The 18,315-nt window shown below is 36.0% G+C and overlaps 2 protein-coding genes across 5 annotated transcripts in view; both read right to left on the reverse strand.

Annotated features, from left to right (window-relative positions):
- SDHAF3 (succinate dehydrogenase complex assembly factor 3) overlaps positions 1 to 18,315 on the reverse strand; it is a 51,661-nt gene that overhangs the window by 15,804 nt on the left and 17,542 nt on the right. The gene's annotated exons all lie outside the window — the stretch shown is intronic.
- Positions 2,044 to 2,509, reverse strand: LOC114507742 (cytochrome c oxidase subunit 7C, mitochondrial-like). The gene has a single exon (XM_036010587.1). The coding sequence runs from the start codon at positions 2,414 to 2,416 to the stop codon at positions 2,225 to 2,227; it is 192 nt and encodes a 63-aa protein (XP_035866480.1). The 5' UTR covers positions 2,417 to 2,509; the 3' UTR covers positions 2,044 to 2,224.

Here is an 18,315-nt window from a genome sequence, read left to right on the forward strand (position 1 = left end):
GAGGGAAAGAGGGAGAGAGAGGGAAAGGGAAGGAAAGGAAGAGAGAGAAAGAAAGAAGGAAGGGGAGGGAGGGAGGGAAAAAGAAAACGCAGAGAAGTGGGCATGCTGCCCTCCCTACAGTTTATGCTCCTATATCCCTTAACAAGTTTCCCCATTTCACTGAGTTAGGCCCTGGCCTTGTAATGAGACCAGTTTTCAAGGCGTGTACATAATCGCCACTACATATAGATGATATAAGTTTTATACTATTTCCTCATACAATAAATAGAACAGGAATGTCTTAAAGAACACATATTCACACAACTGAATATTTAACTCTAAATAGAATTTCCTCAAATCTCTGTACTTCATTAGTAGACAGACAAATTGTTAACATTACCTAAACCAGTATGCAAGGGGAAATGTTTTCGGCATTTCTACTTTCAATAATACAGCCTATAGTATAGTACCCTCCTTTTCCAATTAAAAAAATATATTACTTTGGTAAAATACACTTAGGGAGCAATTAAAACTTTCCTGATCATATCCTTTCTTTTATAGTCTAATTATGGATTGATTTTTGAAAGACAAGTAACTTGTAAATCACTAGAGAAATTATTTTGAAACTCCCAAGAGGCTATGCTTTATTCTATATTATATTTATAAATTACACTTTTGAAATTCAAGGAGTTGGGGGTTATTTTGTTTGTTTTTTGGGGGGGCGGTTGTGTTTTTTTTGAAGTTCCAAGTAATTGAAGTCTCTGGTATTCCACCTTGGAAATTGACAAAGTACATTGGAATTTTTGATAAATTTCATTCATTGCCTTTTCATTAATGCCTACAGGCCTGTAATAAACAGTGGTGAATATGAGAGAAGTGAAGACTGAGAGGGAAAGAAGAATGAGAAGAAATTGTTCAGGCCGATTCAGCAGAGAATAAAGCTCTAGTTTGATGGAAACTAGATAAAAAACTAAGCAGAGGAAGGCTGCTATTGTAGTGGCTCCTTCCTCTAGTCCCAACCAAGAGCAGCTAATTGTGAAGTAGAGTTCCACAGACTGTACAGTATTTATTTAAGAGCTGACAAAGGAATTGGCACAAGTAGATGTTGTTACTTTACGCCAAATTCCAAAACTAATTTTTTCCCATTTGAAAAAGAAAAATAGAATTTCTACCGTACTACCTTCACAGGTTTCCTTTTACACAATGACTGTAGACCATAGTCCAAACCTAAGGCCTCAGCAGCCCTTTGCTATTCTTTCTACAAATGTAATTCTAAATTCCAGCGGTTCAACGTCACCAACTCTAAAGCCTAATCTCAAACCCTGACACCTCTGCCTTTCCCCCAGTCCCAGGCTTTCAACTGCCTCCCATGCAGCCCATCTGGATACTCCTCCGTTAGTATCCAATGGGTGACATGTCCTTGTCATCATCATCTCTCCTTGCCCGGTGTCCTCAGGATAAAAATCATTCTCCAACTTTAAACATCTGAGGACCAGATGTCAGCAAAAATAGTGGAACAGGGAACTCAATGCGTCAACTCTCTGCAGACTACAAATATACTGGCAAAACCTGGCAAGACCAACTTTTTCAGAACTCTGGAAAAAACATGGAAAGCTTGTAGCAACACAGCAAACATTTAGTTGAGAAAAAATAGCTGAATTTCAGTCAGGAAGCTCTGTGGCATTTTAACTCACTCTGGTCCTGTCCCGTGCTTGTCACATGGACGATGGTTTTAAGACAACAGCTCACATTCCCAGTACAGGTACCCAGTATCAGAGAGAACAGAACAGACTTTATTCTCAAAGAATTAATATTTGTTTTGTGACCTGTTTGAAGTCACCAAAGGGCTTGCCTTTGTCTTATTGGACTTGGAACTTTCCCAGTGCACAGTAGGATTGAGGGGGTGCCTGGAGTCATTTGTCAAAAACATGTAAGGCAAATGTACAAGTCACTCACATATAGGACAGTTGAAGTGAGGGCAAAAAACAGACTAGCCAAAAAACTTGGAAGGAAAGGCTGGTAAACACGATGCTTGGGGAGTAAGAGGTTTTTTTTGTTTGTTTGTTTTTTCCCAATTATCACATTTTGTATTTCAGAGAAGAGGCATTATGGATTCATGCCATTAAGTTTATTTACAAACATATCTAGTATGTTGAGTTCAATAGTTTGATCCATTTTTTCAAAGAGACTGCACCTCTTAAAATGCTCTTCTTCATATCTGTTTTATGGATTAACTAAAACATCCTTATTTTTTAAGCAGTTGGTGTCTTACAATAAGGAAAGGTGCAGCAAATTCAGATCCAAAATACAAAGTCATCATAGCTAGTAACCGCCACTTGTTTTCCACCGAAAATGGCAAATTCTTCCCTGGACCTTCCTCATAGTGGCTTCTACGGACCACAGAGGTTGTGAATCTCCGAATGCTCTGTCCCAACATTTTGCTGTTGGAAGCCCTGTGAAACGGACATAAACTGAAAGCGGAAAAAATGGCGCTACCACACTAAGACCTTTTTTCGTGACCTTGGGGAGTAAGAGTTTTGAAAAGCACCCACATGTTTCTGGGCATTTAAAAGGTCACACACATGGCCACGTACCTAAAATGCTCAAAGAGTCAGTGCTTAGAGAAGATCCCTTGAGGAAGGCTGCCTGAACAAGAAAATCTATACATTCTTTTCAAGAGCAAGATATAAATTTTTATATTAGGCCACTGACACTTTGGGACTATTTATTACAACAGTTGGCATTAATTATATGAATAATATAGACCTAGAATCTAAGGAACCTAGAACATAACCATGGTATTTTGCTATAAAATGAAGAACTTCTCTGAAGAAAAATGACTTCTTTATATTATGTTCTGTTCAATTAGACTCTCAGTAAATATAGTTTCTTTGTATTAAGTCAGTAACAAAAACATTATGAACACAAATATAGCCTGTTTACATATGTGTATGTAGCTGTATTCCAATAAGTTATTTAGAGCAGGGAGTGTTGGCTACCCCTGCTACAAGTCATTAGGTAAATGGAATTACATATACTCACATTTCATTTTGCTAGAATACAACTATCTTATAAAAGAATTACACCTGAGTCAAAGAGTTTTAGCATTAACATCTGGGACCAGCAACTGTGAAAATAAATATGGATTACATTCAAGGGAAAAAAGAAGAGTAACACAGTCAATATAAATCTATTCAAACTGTATTCAACACCATGCAGTTATTCTCCCGAATTACAATGCTGCAGATGAGGAATCTAAGGAATCTATGACAAGACAATAAAAGATCTGAATAAAAAGAGAATCATTTGAAACAATGATTATTTGAAACAATGGGAAGGCACAATAACAAAATGGAAAAACATGCAAGTGTTCAGTTTACCTGAAAAAACCAAAGCCCTAAACCTGAATTCACCTTGAATACATATTTTTTTAAAGATTTTATTTATTTTTAGAGAGGGAAGGGAGGCAGGGAGGGAGGGAGAGAGGGAGAGAGAGAGAGAGAGAGAGAGGGAGAGAGAGAGAGAGAGAGAAACATCAATGTGTGGTTGCTGGGGGTCATGGCCTGCAACCCAGGCATGTACCCTGATTGGGAATCGAACCTGCAACACTTTGGTTCACAGCCCACACTCAATCCACTGAGCTATGCCAGCCAGGGATACATATTTTTAAACAAAAAGTTAACAAGTTTTACAAAGTGAGCTAAAATATATATAGCCAAAAAAGAATTCAGGAGGCAGCATCTCAAAAAATGTCAGACAGACATAAAATATTAACTTCTCTGAACATGTTACCATATCCCATACTTCAAAGTATTATTTCAATTCCTCTCAGTAGCATCAAAATGCCTGTTACTAAATTTTGCAATGTACCACTCTTATTTAGAGATTTAGCATTTACCATTATTTATATACATCCAATTTCCTAATTAATATATAGCCCATAAATGCTGAAATAAGTAAAATTAACATAGAAATATATTTTCCTGGTTGGTACAGCTCAGTGGATTGAACATGGGCTGCAAATCAAAGGGTTGCAGGTTTGATTCCCAGTCAGGGCACATGCCTGGGTTGTGGGCCAGATCCCTAGTAGGGGGTGCAAAAGAGGCAACCACACATTGATATCTCTCTCCCTCTCTTTCTCCTTCCCCTCGCCTCTCTCTAAAAGTGGATAAAATCTTTAAAAAAAACATAGAAATATATATTACATATATGTGTAGCATATAATATGTATATTATATATGTAATGTTATATAATGTAAAATAGAATATATTATAGCCTAAAAGCATAAGGTACATATTTTCTTTAAAAGAATTATACATACCCACTCAACTCCAACAAAAAATGCATCATTTACTATTACATTTGAAAAATATATGGTAGCATAGATTGTCCAAGTATTGCTTTATACAGACTCTATTAACTGTCAGAATGCCCAAAGGTATACATATTCCTCACCTTATAACAAACAATATTTATAAAGTTTCATGAATCAAATTTTGAATTACAGTAAATAAACAGAATGAATGGGTTTATTCCTAAAAAGTTTGTTAATGTTTAAATTTCCCTTTGGAAATAAAATAATCAGTCCTAATTAATCACAGTTTAAGTTCATATTTGGTAGACTAGGTTCCTTAAAATAATCTTGGTCTATATTATTTTCTAACTGTTTCTTTCTAGCATTAGAGCACATGTATCTTCCCATTTCAAAGAATTACTCATAAATATAGGGAAACCTGGGAAGGTGTTTATAAGATGAAAAGAACAGATTTTTCTTAAAGACGAAAGAGTGGAAGTATTCAAAAATTCTATATTCCAAGAGAATATAAATGTCAGCCTCCTAGAAGTGCTCTCCCAGTTAACCAAAAGAAAAATTCTAAGACAAGTAATCTAGCAATGGCTTGGATTTCTACATGGATTCCCAGGTTCTCACTAACTGGATGTAGGAACCAGTGTACATCCAGTCTTGTTATCAGGAAATAAAAGGGAACTGCCTCAACAAGGATGCCGTGCACAAAGGAACAGTAATTTGAGCAAGCCTAGAGACTATAGAAAAGATTCCATTCAGGGCTGTGCTCTCTCTCAGCCCTAATGGAAGTGATTGCTCCTTTTATCTGTGATTCCTGTTCATTAGAGTTCTATCCCCTTCTTCCCAGCCAATGTCTTGCTATTCCCATTTCATGTTATAGTTACCAATTCTTTATATTAAATGTTCCTATTCAAATTACTCTGTGGCTTTCCCCTCCTGATTGGACTCAGTCATGTAAAAAGTATTTTAAAGATAAAGACATAGACAGTATCAAAAGACACTTAGTGAACGGCAAATTTGACTGAGTTTCATCTCAAAAGTTGAAAAAGAACTAATGAAATTAGTCACCGAAAATCAGAATTACATGTGTAATAAACAAAATTTAAACAACTTTTAACAGGTTTTGAGCTTGTAACTTTGGCCAACTACAAAAGAGATTGGATTCTTGCACACAAAAGAAAATTCAGATGGAGAGATGTTAAAAAATATTTATTTCAATTATGGAAATTTTGTTATAAAGCTGTGAGAAAAAAATAAGATATTTTTACAAAAAGTGAAAGATCTTCAATCAAGTCATCCAACAGCTGCCCATAAAATACCTTTCCAATAATATCTTATTTTTCAACATATTATTCTGAACTTCTATTTTCATAACTTAATTTTCCTGAAGTGGTGATACTCCCAACACTTGACAGATACAAGTGCCTTGTATCATAGCTGTAGTTTTCTTACTCTTCTTCTACATCCTAAAGTTTCTTGAGGCCCCAAATCATATGTTTTCAAAGGTAAGGAAACAAAAGAAAAAAATAAACAAATGGAACTGCATCAAACTAAAAAGATTTTGCACAGCAAAGGAAACTATCAACAAAACAAAAAAGAAAACCTACTGAAAGAAAATATTTGCCAATAATACACTTGATAAGCGGTTAATATCCAAAATATATAAGGAACTCATATAACTTAATGCCAAAAACAATACAATTAAAAAATGGGCAGAGGACCAAAAAGGACATACAGATGGCCAAGAGATGTATGAAAAGATGCTCAACCTCACTAACCATCAGGGAAATGCAAATTAAAACCACAATAAATTATCACCTCACATCTCTCAGAATGGCTGTCATCAATAAATCAACAGGAAAGTATCGCCAAGGATGTGGGGGAAAAAGGAACCATGTGCATTGTTGGTGGGATTGTAAATTGGTACAGCCACTATGAAAAATGGTAAGGAGGGTCATCAAAAATGTAAATATAAAGCTAACATATGACCCAGAAATTCCACTTTCTTTGATCCAAAGAAATCAAAAACACTAACTTGAAAAGATGTATGTACCACATTAACTGCAGCATTATTCACAGTAGTCAAGATACGGAAGTAACTTAGGTGTCCACTGAGAGATAAATGGATAAAGAAGAGATGGCATCTATATACAATGGAGTATTACTCTGCCATAAAAACAGAGTGAAATCTTGTCATTTGCAACAACACAGATCAACTCAGAGGACATTATGCTAAGTGAAACAAGTCAGTCAGAGAAAGACAAATATTGTATGATTTCACTTATATGTGGAATCCAAAGGACAAAATAAACAAAAACAACTCATAGATACACAGAAAAATTAATGGTTGCTCGATACAAGGAGGGTTGGGTAGATGTGTAAAAAAAGGTGAAAGGGATTAAAAAGTACAAACTGCCAGTTATAAAAATAGTCACAGAGACATAAAGTACATCAGAGGGAATATAGTCAATACTGTAATAACTATGTATGCGTGTGTCAAATGGGTACTAGACTTCTCAGGCCATCGCTTCATAAGATATATAAATGTCCAATTGCTATGCTGCACACCTAAAATCAATATACTATATATCAGTTGTAATTAAAAATAATTTGAAAAAATTTATTGAATTTATTAGGGTGACACTGGTCAATATACTTTTATAGGTTTAAAGTATACAATTAATTCTATAATACATCATCTGTATATTGTATTGTGTGCTCACCACCCAAAGTCAAGTATCCTTCTGACACCAATTTATATCCCCTTTACCCTCTTCTACATCCCCACCAATCATCAGTGAAATGCACCTTAAAACCACAATGAGATATCATCTAATGCCTGTCAGAATGGCTATCATCAATAAATCAACAGATAGTAAATGTTGGCGAGAATGTGGAGAAAAGGGAACCCTCACACACTGTTGGTGGGAATGCAGACTGGTGCAGACACTGTGGAAAATAGTATGGAGTTTCCTCAAAAAATTAAAAATGGAACTGCCTTATGGCCCAGTGATTCCACTGTTGGGAATATATCCAAAGAAACCCAAAACACTAATTTAAAAGAATATATGCACTCCAATACTCACTGCAGCATTATTTACAATTGCCACAATTTGGAAGCAGCCCACATGTCCATCAATAGATGAATGGATACAAAACTTGATACGTTTGCACAGTGGAATACTACCCAGCTGTAAAAAAAGTAGCAAATCTTAAACTTTTGCCACAACATGGATGGACCTGGGAAGTGAATTATGTATGCTAAGTGAAATAAGCCAATCAGAGAAAGACAAATGCCGTATGATTGCACTTATATGTGGAATCTAATGAACAAAATAAACCAACAATATAGAAACAGACTCCTAACTGTCAGGAGAGGTTAAGGGGGAGGAGAGAAAAAGGTAAAGAGATTAAGCAAAAACAAACAAACAAAAAACCCCAACCAACCCAAGAAACCTCACAGACAGACAATAGTATGGTTACTACTAGAGGGAAATGGGGTAGGAAGAGGTAGAAGTGTGTGAATGGGGCATAAATGATGACGGAGAGAGACATGACTTGGCATGGTGAACACACAATACAATATGAATTGTACATCTTAAGCCTATATAACTTTATTACCTAATATACCCCAATAAATTCAATTTTAAAAATATTTTTTTAAAAACCTTGGCCCATTTAAGTTTTCACAAAATTTCCAAAATATTTATTTTGATCTCTTACAGGTCCTAGGTCATCATTCATATAATTCAGTATTTTCACAATAAATCTACAGTACCTTTGTAAAAGGTGCACACTCCTTAAAATTTCATGACAAATAGCACTGCCCAGGTGGCTCAGTTGGTTGGAGCACTGTCCAACCAAAAGGCTGCAGATTCAATTCCCAGTCAGGGCATATACCTAGGTTGCAGGTTCAATCCCTGGTTGGGGAGTGTGCAGGAGGCAACTGATCAATGTTTCTCTCTCACACTGATGTGTTTCTCTCTCTGCCCCACCCCTTCCCTAAAATCAAAATTATATCCTCAGGTGAGCATTAAAAAATTACGACAAGTATATTAGTTTTAGTGCAAACCACAAGCATTAACAAATTTGGCAGCTGTCTGCCTTGCAAGACTGTGAACACCATAAGACAAAGATCATACTTGTGAATTATTTTTACTATTTTAAATTATCAGTGTATGGGGAAGTATATGCAACATGGTATGCATTTAATAAATATTTACAAAGTAAATTAATTTCTTAAATTAAGACAGAAAGTTTCAGAGAAGACCTGACAGTGATAAAGCAGGCCAGTGACGCAACAGTCATGAGAGCATGAGATGGCCATTCAAAATTCTAGGCAAATTAAAACAAAAGAATGTATGTTGAATCAATTCCTAAATTTCTAAAATAAAGTCAAATAAAGTCCACATTTTGGGTTTCATACATTCATCTATAAATAATAAATAACTGCACTCAAGTTTCCCCTAAACTGATTTACTTTAGAAAATAATACAATTATCTAAACAATTATTTAAGGCACTATTCAGGGGAAAGTCATAAAAACCTTAAAAATGGGTTAAAATGATATACTAGAAAAATATTGTATTCCATTTTAAAATTAGTGAAAACACTTAAAATATTTAAGATGGCAATGCTATGTCTATGTGAAACAACACAAACATGAAGATGACCAGTGGAACTATGAAATGACAAATATGATTTCAGGTGAACAGAAGTACAAGTTTGACTTCCATTTGTCTTTCCAGATGTGATGATCTTCTGCCATCATGTGGAAATTTTTGAAATTACACTTACACAAAAAAATTCCTGTACCCCACTAGAGTATTTGTTTCCCAGTACTGTAAAGGATGAATCCAGTTGTAAAGACAGCTAACATTCTTAGAAGAATTTAGTGAAAATGATTGTGCACAGTTGCTCCTAGCCTTTCTCTTCTTCCTAAGAGAAAAATGGCATTCATCTCAGCTTACAAAAACTTCATGACAGTTTATTTTTTTGTTTTCAAGACTTAGCAGTTACGACTATTCTGGGTCTCTACCAGTTCACGACCATAAATTCCCTGAACAGTCTTTCCTTACCTCTCCCCGACCTTAGCCACTTAAAACACTTCATTAAATGGAAAAAGAAGCAACAATATTAAGCTACTTTAACTTGTCCCAAATAATTAAGAACCACTGATGCCTGTTATAAGCTTTATAAAGACCAAATGCTTATTAATAGCTACAGAGTATAATAATAATAATAATAATAATAATAATCTGGAACAGCTATTTATACATCCACATGCCTAGTGACTTGACAGTCTATCTAGATAAAAATATAAATTAAAATGTTTGATATAAGCCTAGTACCCTGTGAAATATACTGATTTCTCATATACTTATAAAATACAATTTAAGAATTTTCATAGTCAGGGTAAAGGTTTCTGCTTAAACTATTAATCTTTATAAAGATTATAATTTACATATTTGGTTAACTTTTTTATCCACTGTGGACATTAGTATGTTTAGTCTGCATCTGAAAAATAATCACACATTTTTTCTGTAGAAAAAAAAAAGATTTATTGAGCATCTATTATGAGCAAAACACTGTCCTAGGAGCTTCAAAGTACACAGAGATAAATATAACAGTTTTCGTCCTCAAGGAACTTACCATCTCCTAGTGCCAAGGAAGATGCACACAATAACCAAAAATAATGTCGAAAGCATTAAGCACAAAAGCACACAAACAATATTTGAAGAAATTAGAAGACACAGAGTTCTGCTTTTTATTGTAAGAATTAATCAAGAAAGACTCGGCAGTAAAGGATTAGAGCTATTTTGAAAGACATTTCAGGATTTGGCCATCCAGAAAAAGACAAGAAAACTTTTACGCCAAGTAAACAGTGAAAGTCAAAGCAATCTAAGGCCACATTCGGAGAACGACGCTCAGCTGAATATGACTGGAACACAAAATACATGGCAAAGAACATGAAGATGCAAGGTAGGAAAAATATACTTGAGTCATACTTTGCACAATTCTGAACTCCAGGTTAAAGACAAGTTAATGGGAAAACAATGACTTTTTTTGATGGCAAAAAATATGATCAAAGTTGAGTTTTATAAGCTGATAGTTAAGAGAGACTTACAGGCAAGACTATTTATGAATTTACTACAAACATCCAAAGGTAATGAAAATGCAGACAGTAAGTCAGAATTCTGATGTAGTAAAAGGAAACAGAATCAACACAATTTGGCGACTATTTGGATACGGAAGATAAGTGAAGAATTAAGAATAATGAAATTACAGAAATTGTTTTCAGCAACCTCAAAGCTCTTTCCTAGAAATCTTGCTTCCTTCCTATCAATCTTCTTCCTCTCCCACACTGGAGCCAAAATAGGTAAAATTTATTGAGAATTTACTATGTGCAAGGCAACTATTATGCATATATTATCTTATTTAATCCTTAATCTTAGAGGTACGTACTGCTGGAATTCACTCCCATTTTACTGATGAGGAAAAAGAGGCTTGGAGTGTTTGATCAAATTACTTAAGGTCACATAGTAAATAGCTGGATATTAAACAATGTCAGATAATTATTAGAGTCTTAACTGATAATAGTTTTAAACAGAATCTCATACAGATAATTATATTGTAAATAGAAACTCAAAACATTCGAAAAAGGAATGGCAAGTGAAAGAGTAGATTGTATTAGATAGAGAACTGCCAATCATAAGTTCATTGGCTCAGCACCAAGGGAAAGAGTTTTCCTCCTGTGGTCATAGTACTCATCATTTGCTCCACTGCCAAATGATCAACATTCTCAACTACTATTCTTCAGGGTATGAGTCTCATTCTGCGTTATACAGACTTGTAGCCTACTTATAAACTCCTTTACAACTCTGATCATGTATTAGTCTCTGCATCGTCTGAAAAGCAGTAGGTAAATGAATGAGTGAACAAATAAACTCAGCTGGGTTGCTTCTGTCTAGTTCCCCCTGGCACAGTGTGCCCAACATCCTCGCACAGGTCAAAGCCTACACTTGGAATGTATCTCCATGACCCACCTTGAACTTGTAGCTGAAACCTCTGCTCCTGAGTCTTTACTTCCTTCACATTTTTTGAACTTAATGACATCTGCTAGATTATTCCTGACACTCAACTTCTTAAAGCCATGGAAAAATGGCTGGTCCTATATATATTAAAAGAGGTGTTTCTCCTAGATCCCTGTATATTTCCAGGGGTTCCCTAACTCACTGACTTCTTCCTCAGTTATCAAGGAAAGGCTTTCGTTTCCATGGAATCTAACAGTGCCCATGTTAAACCATAGAGGATTCGCCTTTGACTACCCAATAGACTGTACAGAGGGCATGAGAAATGGGGTCAAGTTCCCAGTGCTGTCAGCTTTAATTCGTATATACTTTCCAAGAGAAACAATGTAACAAATAGTAATCTGCTCCCACACAGCCCTACAGAAAAAAGTCTGTTTAACCACAGTGCAGTTAAAATATTATATAATGACAATTACATCTTATTTTTCATTTTAGAGCTACCATATTTATGCTACTCTATGAATTAAATATCTGGTTATGGTTATTCTAGTTAACAACACTTCAGTATCTAAACTACCAGCAGTAAATGGAATTATCTTTATCACCTTCCCAGTATTAAACAGAGCTTAATAACCTGGTGGGTATCATCAAAGTACAGTAAGTAGAGAGCTCAGACTCAGGACAGCAGAGAAATGAGTGGAAGCTATACTAACCTCTTCACAGGGCCAATCTGGAATTACAACTAAATTGTAGCAAAATCATCCTGAATAACCAAACTGAGCACTAGCTGTAGAGAAGCCTTATAACCAAAGACAGATGGAAGAAACCACTTCACCACCACGTGACTGGTACAAAGTGCAGAGGAGGCACAAGAGGGTTGTCTGGGCTCCCACAGGCAGCAGCTGAAGTTCTGGAGGGACATATTTCAGCAGCTGGAGGGTTCCCCCTGAGAAGTGTGGGGTCTAAACCTCAAGATGGGCTCCCCAGCCTACAGCACCAGAACCAGGAAAAGAACCCAGATAACATCCAGCTGTGAAAGGCAGCGGGATTCCTGTCTGCCAGGGAGAGACGGCTGGAGATGCAGACAGTCTCTTAAAGGGTCAACACACAAAATTCTGTTTGCTGCCATTTTCCCTGGGCTTGGGCAGAGGGAGAGCAGAGTGGACTAGAGATGTGTGAGGGGAGTCTGGGGCTGGTGGCTCTGATAAGAGAACTGAAGGGAACAGCCAATAGGATCCCTGTACTAAGTCATTCCCCATACTACAGAAGGCCTCTTTCTCAAGGCAGAACAATCCCCTCCAAGTGGCATCAGTCTGCGAGGAGTCAATAGCCCCACCATGTGGTGCTTAAGCCAGATGCTGAGTCCGCCTTGAGGCTATATCATTAATTAGTTAAACAACTAAGGCAGATCTCTGAGTGCTCTGAGGCTTTAGCAGACCCTCCCCTGGGCCTGGTACAGGTAGCAACCAGTGTTGGTGCACAGCCTGGTTCTTTCTGCACACACTCAGGCCCAGCAGAGGGAGCCACATGCTGTGCATCACTGATAGCTCCAAACAGGTCGCCCAGGGCCAGTCATAAGCAGTGTCTGAAGGCTTGCATCAGTCTTTGTAGATCTACCGAATACACGGAAACAAACACAAAGCAGCAGCCAAAATGGGAAGACAAAGAAATATACCCAAAATGAAAGAACAAAAGAATTCTCCAGAAGAAGAACTAGATGAAATGGAGGCAAGCAATTTATCAGATAAAGAGTTTAGAATAATGATTATAAGGATATTCAATAGCATGAACAAAGACATAGAAACCATAAAAAAAGGACCAGTCAGAAATAGAGAGTACAAAATCTAAAATAAATAATACACTGGAAGGGATAAATAGTAGGTTAGAAGAAGCCAAGGATCGAGTCAGTGATTTGTAAGACAACATAGGAAAAAGCACCCAAGCAGAGCAGCAAAAAGAAAAAAGAATTTTTTTTTAAAAAATGGGAGCTTGCCTTGGCTGGCGTAGCTCAGTGGATTGAGTGCAGACTGCGAACCAAAGCATCGCAGGTTTGATTCCCAGTCAGGGCACATGCCTGGGTTGCAGGCCACAACCCCCAGCAACCGCACATTGATGTTTCTCTCTCTCTCTCTCCCTCCCTTCCCTCTCTAAAAATAAATAAATACAATCTTTAAAAAAAATGAGAGCTTAAGAAACATTTTGGACAACATGAAGCATAGCAACATCCACATCATGGAAATACCCGAAGGAGAACACAGTGAGCAAGGGATCAAGAACCTATTGAAGAAATAATGACCAAAAACTTCCCTAACCTGGTGAAGGAAAAAGGCATACAAGTCCAGGAAGCTCAAAGAGTCCCAAACAAGTTGGATCCAAAGAGGCCTATACCCACACACATCATAATTAAAATAATAAAACTTAAAGACAAGGAGCGAATCCTAAAAGCCACAGGAGAAAAGCAGGCAGTTACATAAAAGGGAGCACTAATTAGACTGTCATCTGGTTACTCAACAGAAACATTTCAGGCAAGAAGGGAGTAGGGTAAAATAGTCAAGACGATGAAAAGCAAGGACGTACAGCCAAGGCTACTTTACCCAGCGAGGCTATCATTTAAAACTGAAGGAAAAATAAGGAGCTTCCCAGGCAAGAAAAAGCTAAAGAAGTTTGTTAACATAAACCAATACTACAACAAATCTTAAGGTGCTTGCTTTAAGAAGAAAAAAAAAAAGAGGGGGAGAAAAATAGTCTAACAATAAAATGGCACTAAATATGTATCTATTATTAATCGTCTTAAATGTAAATGACTTAAATACTCCAACCAAAGGACATAGGGTAGCTAAATGGATAAGAAAACAAAGCCATATATATACATACACACATATATATCCACATACACACATATATATTGCCTCCAAGAGACGCACCTATGATCAAAAGATACACACAGACTAAAAGTAAAGGGACAGTAAAAGAATTTTCATGCAAATGGAAAGGAAAAAAAAGTTGGGGTAGCAGTACTTATATCTGACAAAATGGACTTTGAAACCAAGACAAAGTAAGAGACAAAGAATGACACTACATAATGATAAAGGAAACAATCCAGGAAGAGAATATAACCCTCATAAACATGTATGTACCCAACATAGGAACATCTACATATGTAGAGCAAATCTTGATGGACATAAAGGAAGAGATTGACAGAAACAGTCAATATCAGGGATTTTAACACCACATTGACTTCAATGGATAGCTCTCCCAGGCAGAAAATCAGCAAGTACACAGTGGTCTTAAAAGACACACTAGATCAACTGGATTTAATTGATATCTTCAGAGCATATCACCCCAAAGTAGCAGAATATACATACTTTTCAAGTGTACATGGAATGTTTTCTAGGACAGACCACATGTTAGGACACAAAACAAGTCTCAAATCATTTAAGAAGACTGAAATCATAACAAGCACTTTCTCTGACCACAATGCTATAAACTAGAAATTAATTACAAGAAGAACACTGACAAACACACAAAGACATGGAAGCTAAATAACATGTTATAAACAATGAATGGGTCAATAAGACCAAGGAAGAAGTCAAAAGACACCTTGAAACAAAGGAAAATGAGAACACAACAATCCAAAATCTGTGGGACACAGGGAAAACAATTCTAGGAAGACAATACATAGCAATACAGGCCTATCTCAAAAACAAAAACAAAAACAAACGAGAAAGCACTCAAACAAACAGTCTAACTTTACACTTAGAGGAACTTGAAAAAGAACAACAAAGCTCAAAGTGAGTAGAAGGAAGGAAATAATAAAAATCAGAGCAAAAATAAATGGAGTCTAAAAATATGATACAAAAGATCAATAAAGCCAAGAGCTGGTTCTTTGAAAAGATATATGAGACTGACAAACCTTTAAGCAGATCCATTAAGAAAAAAAAAGAGAGGGGACCCAAATAAATAAAATCTGAAATGAAAGGAGAGAAATAAAAACTGCCACCAAAGAAATAGAAAGGATTGTAAGAAAACGTTGTGAACAACTATATGCCAGCCAACCAACTGGACAAACTGGGCAAAATGGATAAATTCCTAGAAACATACAATCTTCCAAAACTAAATCAGGAAGAATCAGAGAATCTGAACAGACTACACCTAGTGAAATTGAAACTAATAAAAACACTGCCAACCATCAAGAACCCTTGACCAGATGGCTGCACAGGTGAATTTCACCAAACATTCCAAGAACTAACACCTCTCCTTCTCAAGCTACTTCAAAAAATTCAAGAGGAGAAAAGGTTCCCAAGCTCATTTTATGAGGCCAGCATTATCCTAATTCCAAAACCAGATAAAGGCACTACAAAAAAAAATTATAGGCCAATATCCCTGATGAACTCAGACGCTGAAATCCTGAACAAAATATTAGCAAATTGAATATAGCAATACATCAGAAAGATCACACACCACAGTCAAGTGGAATTTATCCCATGGATGCAAGGATGGTACAGTATTTGCAAATCAATAAATGTGATTCACTACATAAAAAAATTAAGGATAAAAACCACATGATCATATCAATAGATGCAGAAAAGCATTTGATAAAATTCAGCACTCATTTATTTTAAAAAAAAAAAAGCTCAGCAAATGGGGATTAGAGGGAACATACCTAAACATAATAAAGACCATATATGACAAACCCACTGCCAGCATCATACTCAATGGGGAAAAACGACAAACATTCCCCTTAAGATCAGGAACAAGATAGGGATGTCTACTTTTACTCCTCTTATTCAAATAGTGCTGGAATCCTAGCTGTAGCAATCAGATAAGAATAATAAAAGACATCCAATTTGGGATGGAAGAAGTAAACTGTCTTTATTTGCAGATGACATGATACTGTACATAAAGAACCCCATAGATTCCACCAAGAAATTACTAGAACTGATAAATGAATTCAGCAAAGTAACAGGATACAAAATTAATATCCAGAAATCAGTGGCATTTTTATATGCCAATAATGAACTAACAGGAAGGAAAATTAAGAAAGCAGTCCCATTCACAATTGCTTCAAAAAGAATAAAATACCTAGGAATAAACCTAACCAAGGATTTAAAAGACATGTACTTGGGAAGTTGTTAAGACACCGAAGAAACTGAAGAAGATACAAATTAAGTGGAAGCACATACTGTGATCATGGATAGAAAGAGTTAACATCATTAAAGTGTTCATACTACCCCAAAGCAATCCGTAGATTCAAGGCAATTTCTATCAAGATTCCAATGATGTATTTTACAGACCTAGAGCAAATACTTCAAAAATTTGTATGGAACCACCAAGAGTCCCACATAGCAACAGCAATCCTGAGAAAGAAGAACAAAGTTGAAGGAATCAACTGCTTAATATCAAACTATACTATAAAGATATAGCAATCAAAATAGCATGGTACTGGCATAAAAACAGACACATACATCAATGGAACAGAATAGAGAGCCTAGAAATAAACTCGTACCTTTATAGTCCATTAATATTGAACAGAGGAAGCAAGCACAACGGGCTAAAGACAGTTTATTCAATAAATGGTATTGGGGAAATTAGACAGATATGTGTAGAAAAATGAAACTAGGCCACCTTTGTACACCACACAAAAGAATAAATTCAAAATGGATCAAAGACTTAAATGTTACACCTAACACCATAAAAATTCTAGAAGAAACCACAGGCAGCAAAATCTTAGACATTGGTCACAACAATATTTTATTGGTTATATCTCAACAGGCAAGGAAACAAAAGAAAAAATAAATGGGACTATATCAAACTAACAAGGTTTTGCACAGCAAAGAAAAACATCAACAAAATAAAAAGACAACCCACAGAATGGGAGAACATATTTGTCAATACATCTGATAAGGCGTTAATATCCAAAATTTATAAAGAACTTACAAAACTCAACATCAAAAAAAGCATTCAACCCAGTTTAAAAATGGGCAAAGCACTTCAATAGACACTCCTTCAAAGAGGACATACAGGTGGTCTATAGACATATGAAAAGATGCTCAACATCACTGATCATCAGAGAAATGCAAATTAAAACCAAATGAGCTATCATCTCACACCTGTCAGAATGGCTATCATCAATAAATCAAGAAACAATTGTTGGGGAGGATGTGGACAAAGGGGAACGCTTTTGCACTGTTGGTGGGAATGCAGACTGGTACAGCCACTGTAGAAAAGCAGTATGGAGATACCTCAATAAATTAAAAATGGATCTCCCTTTTGACCCAGCATTCCCACTCCCGCAGATATATCTGAAGAAATACAAAACACTAATTTGAAAGATTATAAGCATACCTGTGTTCATTGTAGCATTCTTTACAACTGCCAAGATATGGAAGCAGCTCAAGTGTTCATCAGTAGATGAGTGGATAAAACAACTATGGGACATTTACACAATGAAATACTACTCGGGCACAAAAAAAAAAAAAAGAAAAATTTACCCTTTGCGACAGCATGGATTGACTTAGAGAACATTATGCTAAGTGAAGTAAGCCAGTCAGAGAATGACAACTACCATGTGATTTCACTCATGTGTGAACTCTAATTAAGAAACTGAACTAATGAGCAAAACGGAGACAGACTCATAGATAGAAAACAGATGACAGATAGTGGCAGGGGTATGGTTAGGTGGTAGAGGCACTGAGCAAAAAGGAAAAAGAACTCATGGGCATGGACAAGAGTGTGGTGACTGCTGGGGGCAGGGAAGTATAAGGGGACTAAATGGTAATGGAAAAAATACAACAAACTGGAATAAATAAATAAATAAATAAAATCAGAAAACAGTACTTAGAAAGCTAAAATATACATTATTGAAAGCACCATATACATCTACTTCTATAGCTACAAACTAGGATGAAGTAAAAATTTTAAAGAAAACCAGATTATTGAGATTTGGGGTTCCAGTTATGGTTTTAGTAAAGAGAATATAAAACTAAATAACTTTTAAA

Source organism: Phyllostomus discolor, chromosome 10 (assembly GCF_004126475.2).
Source record: "Phyllostomus discolor isolate MPI-MPIP mPhyDis1 chromosome 10, mPhyDis1.pri.v3, whole genome shotgun sequence".
Taxonomy (NCBI): domain Eukaryota; kingdom Metazoa; phylum Chordata; class Mammalia; order Chiroptera; family Phyllostomidae; genus Phyllostomus; species Phyllostomus discolor.

Bases quoted from the DNA above. Each gene is read 5' to 3' on its own strand.
- LOC114507742 (XM_036010587.1), bottom strand. From the start codon at position 2,416: ATGTTGGGACAGAGCATTCGGAGATTCACAACCTCTGTGGTCCGTAGA.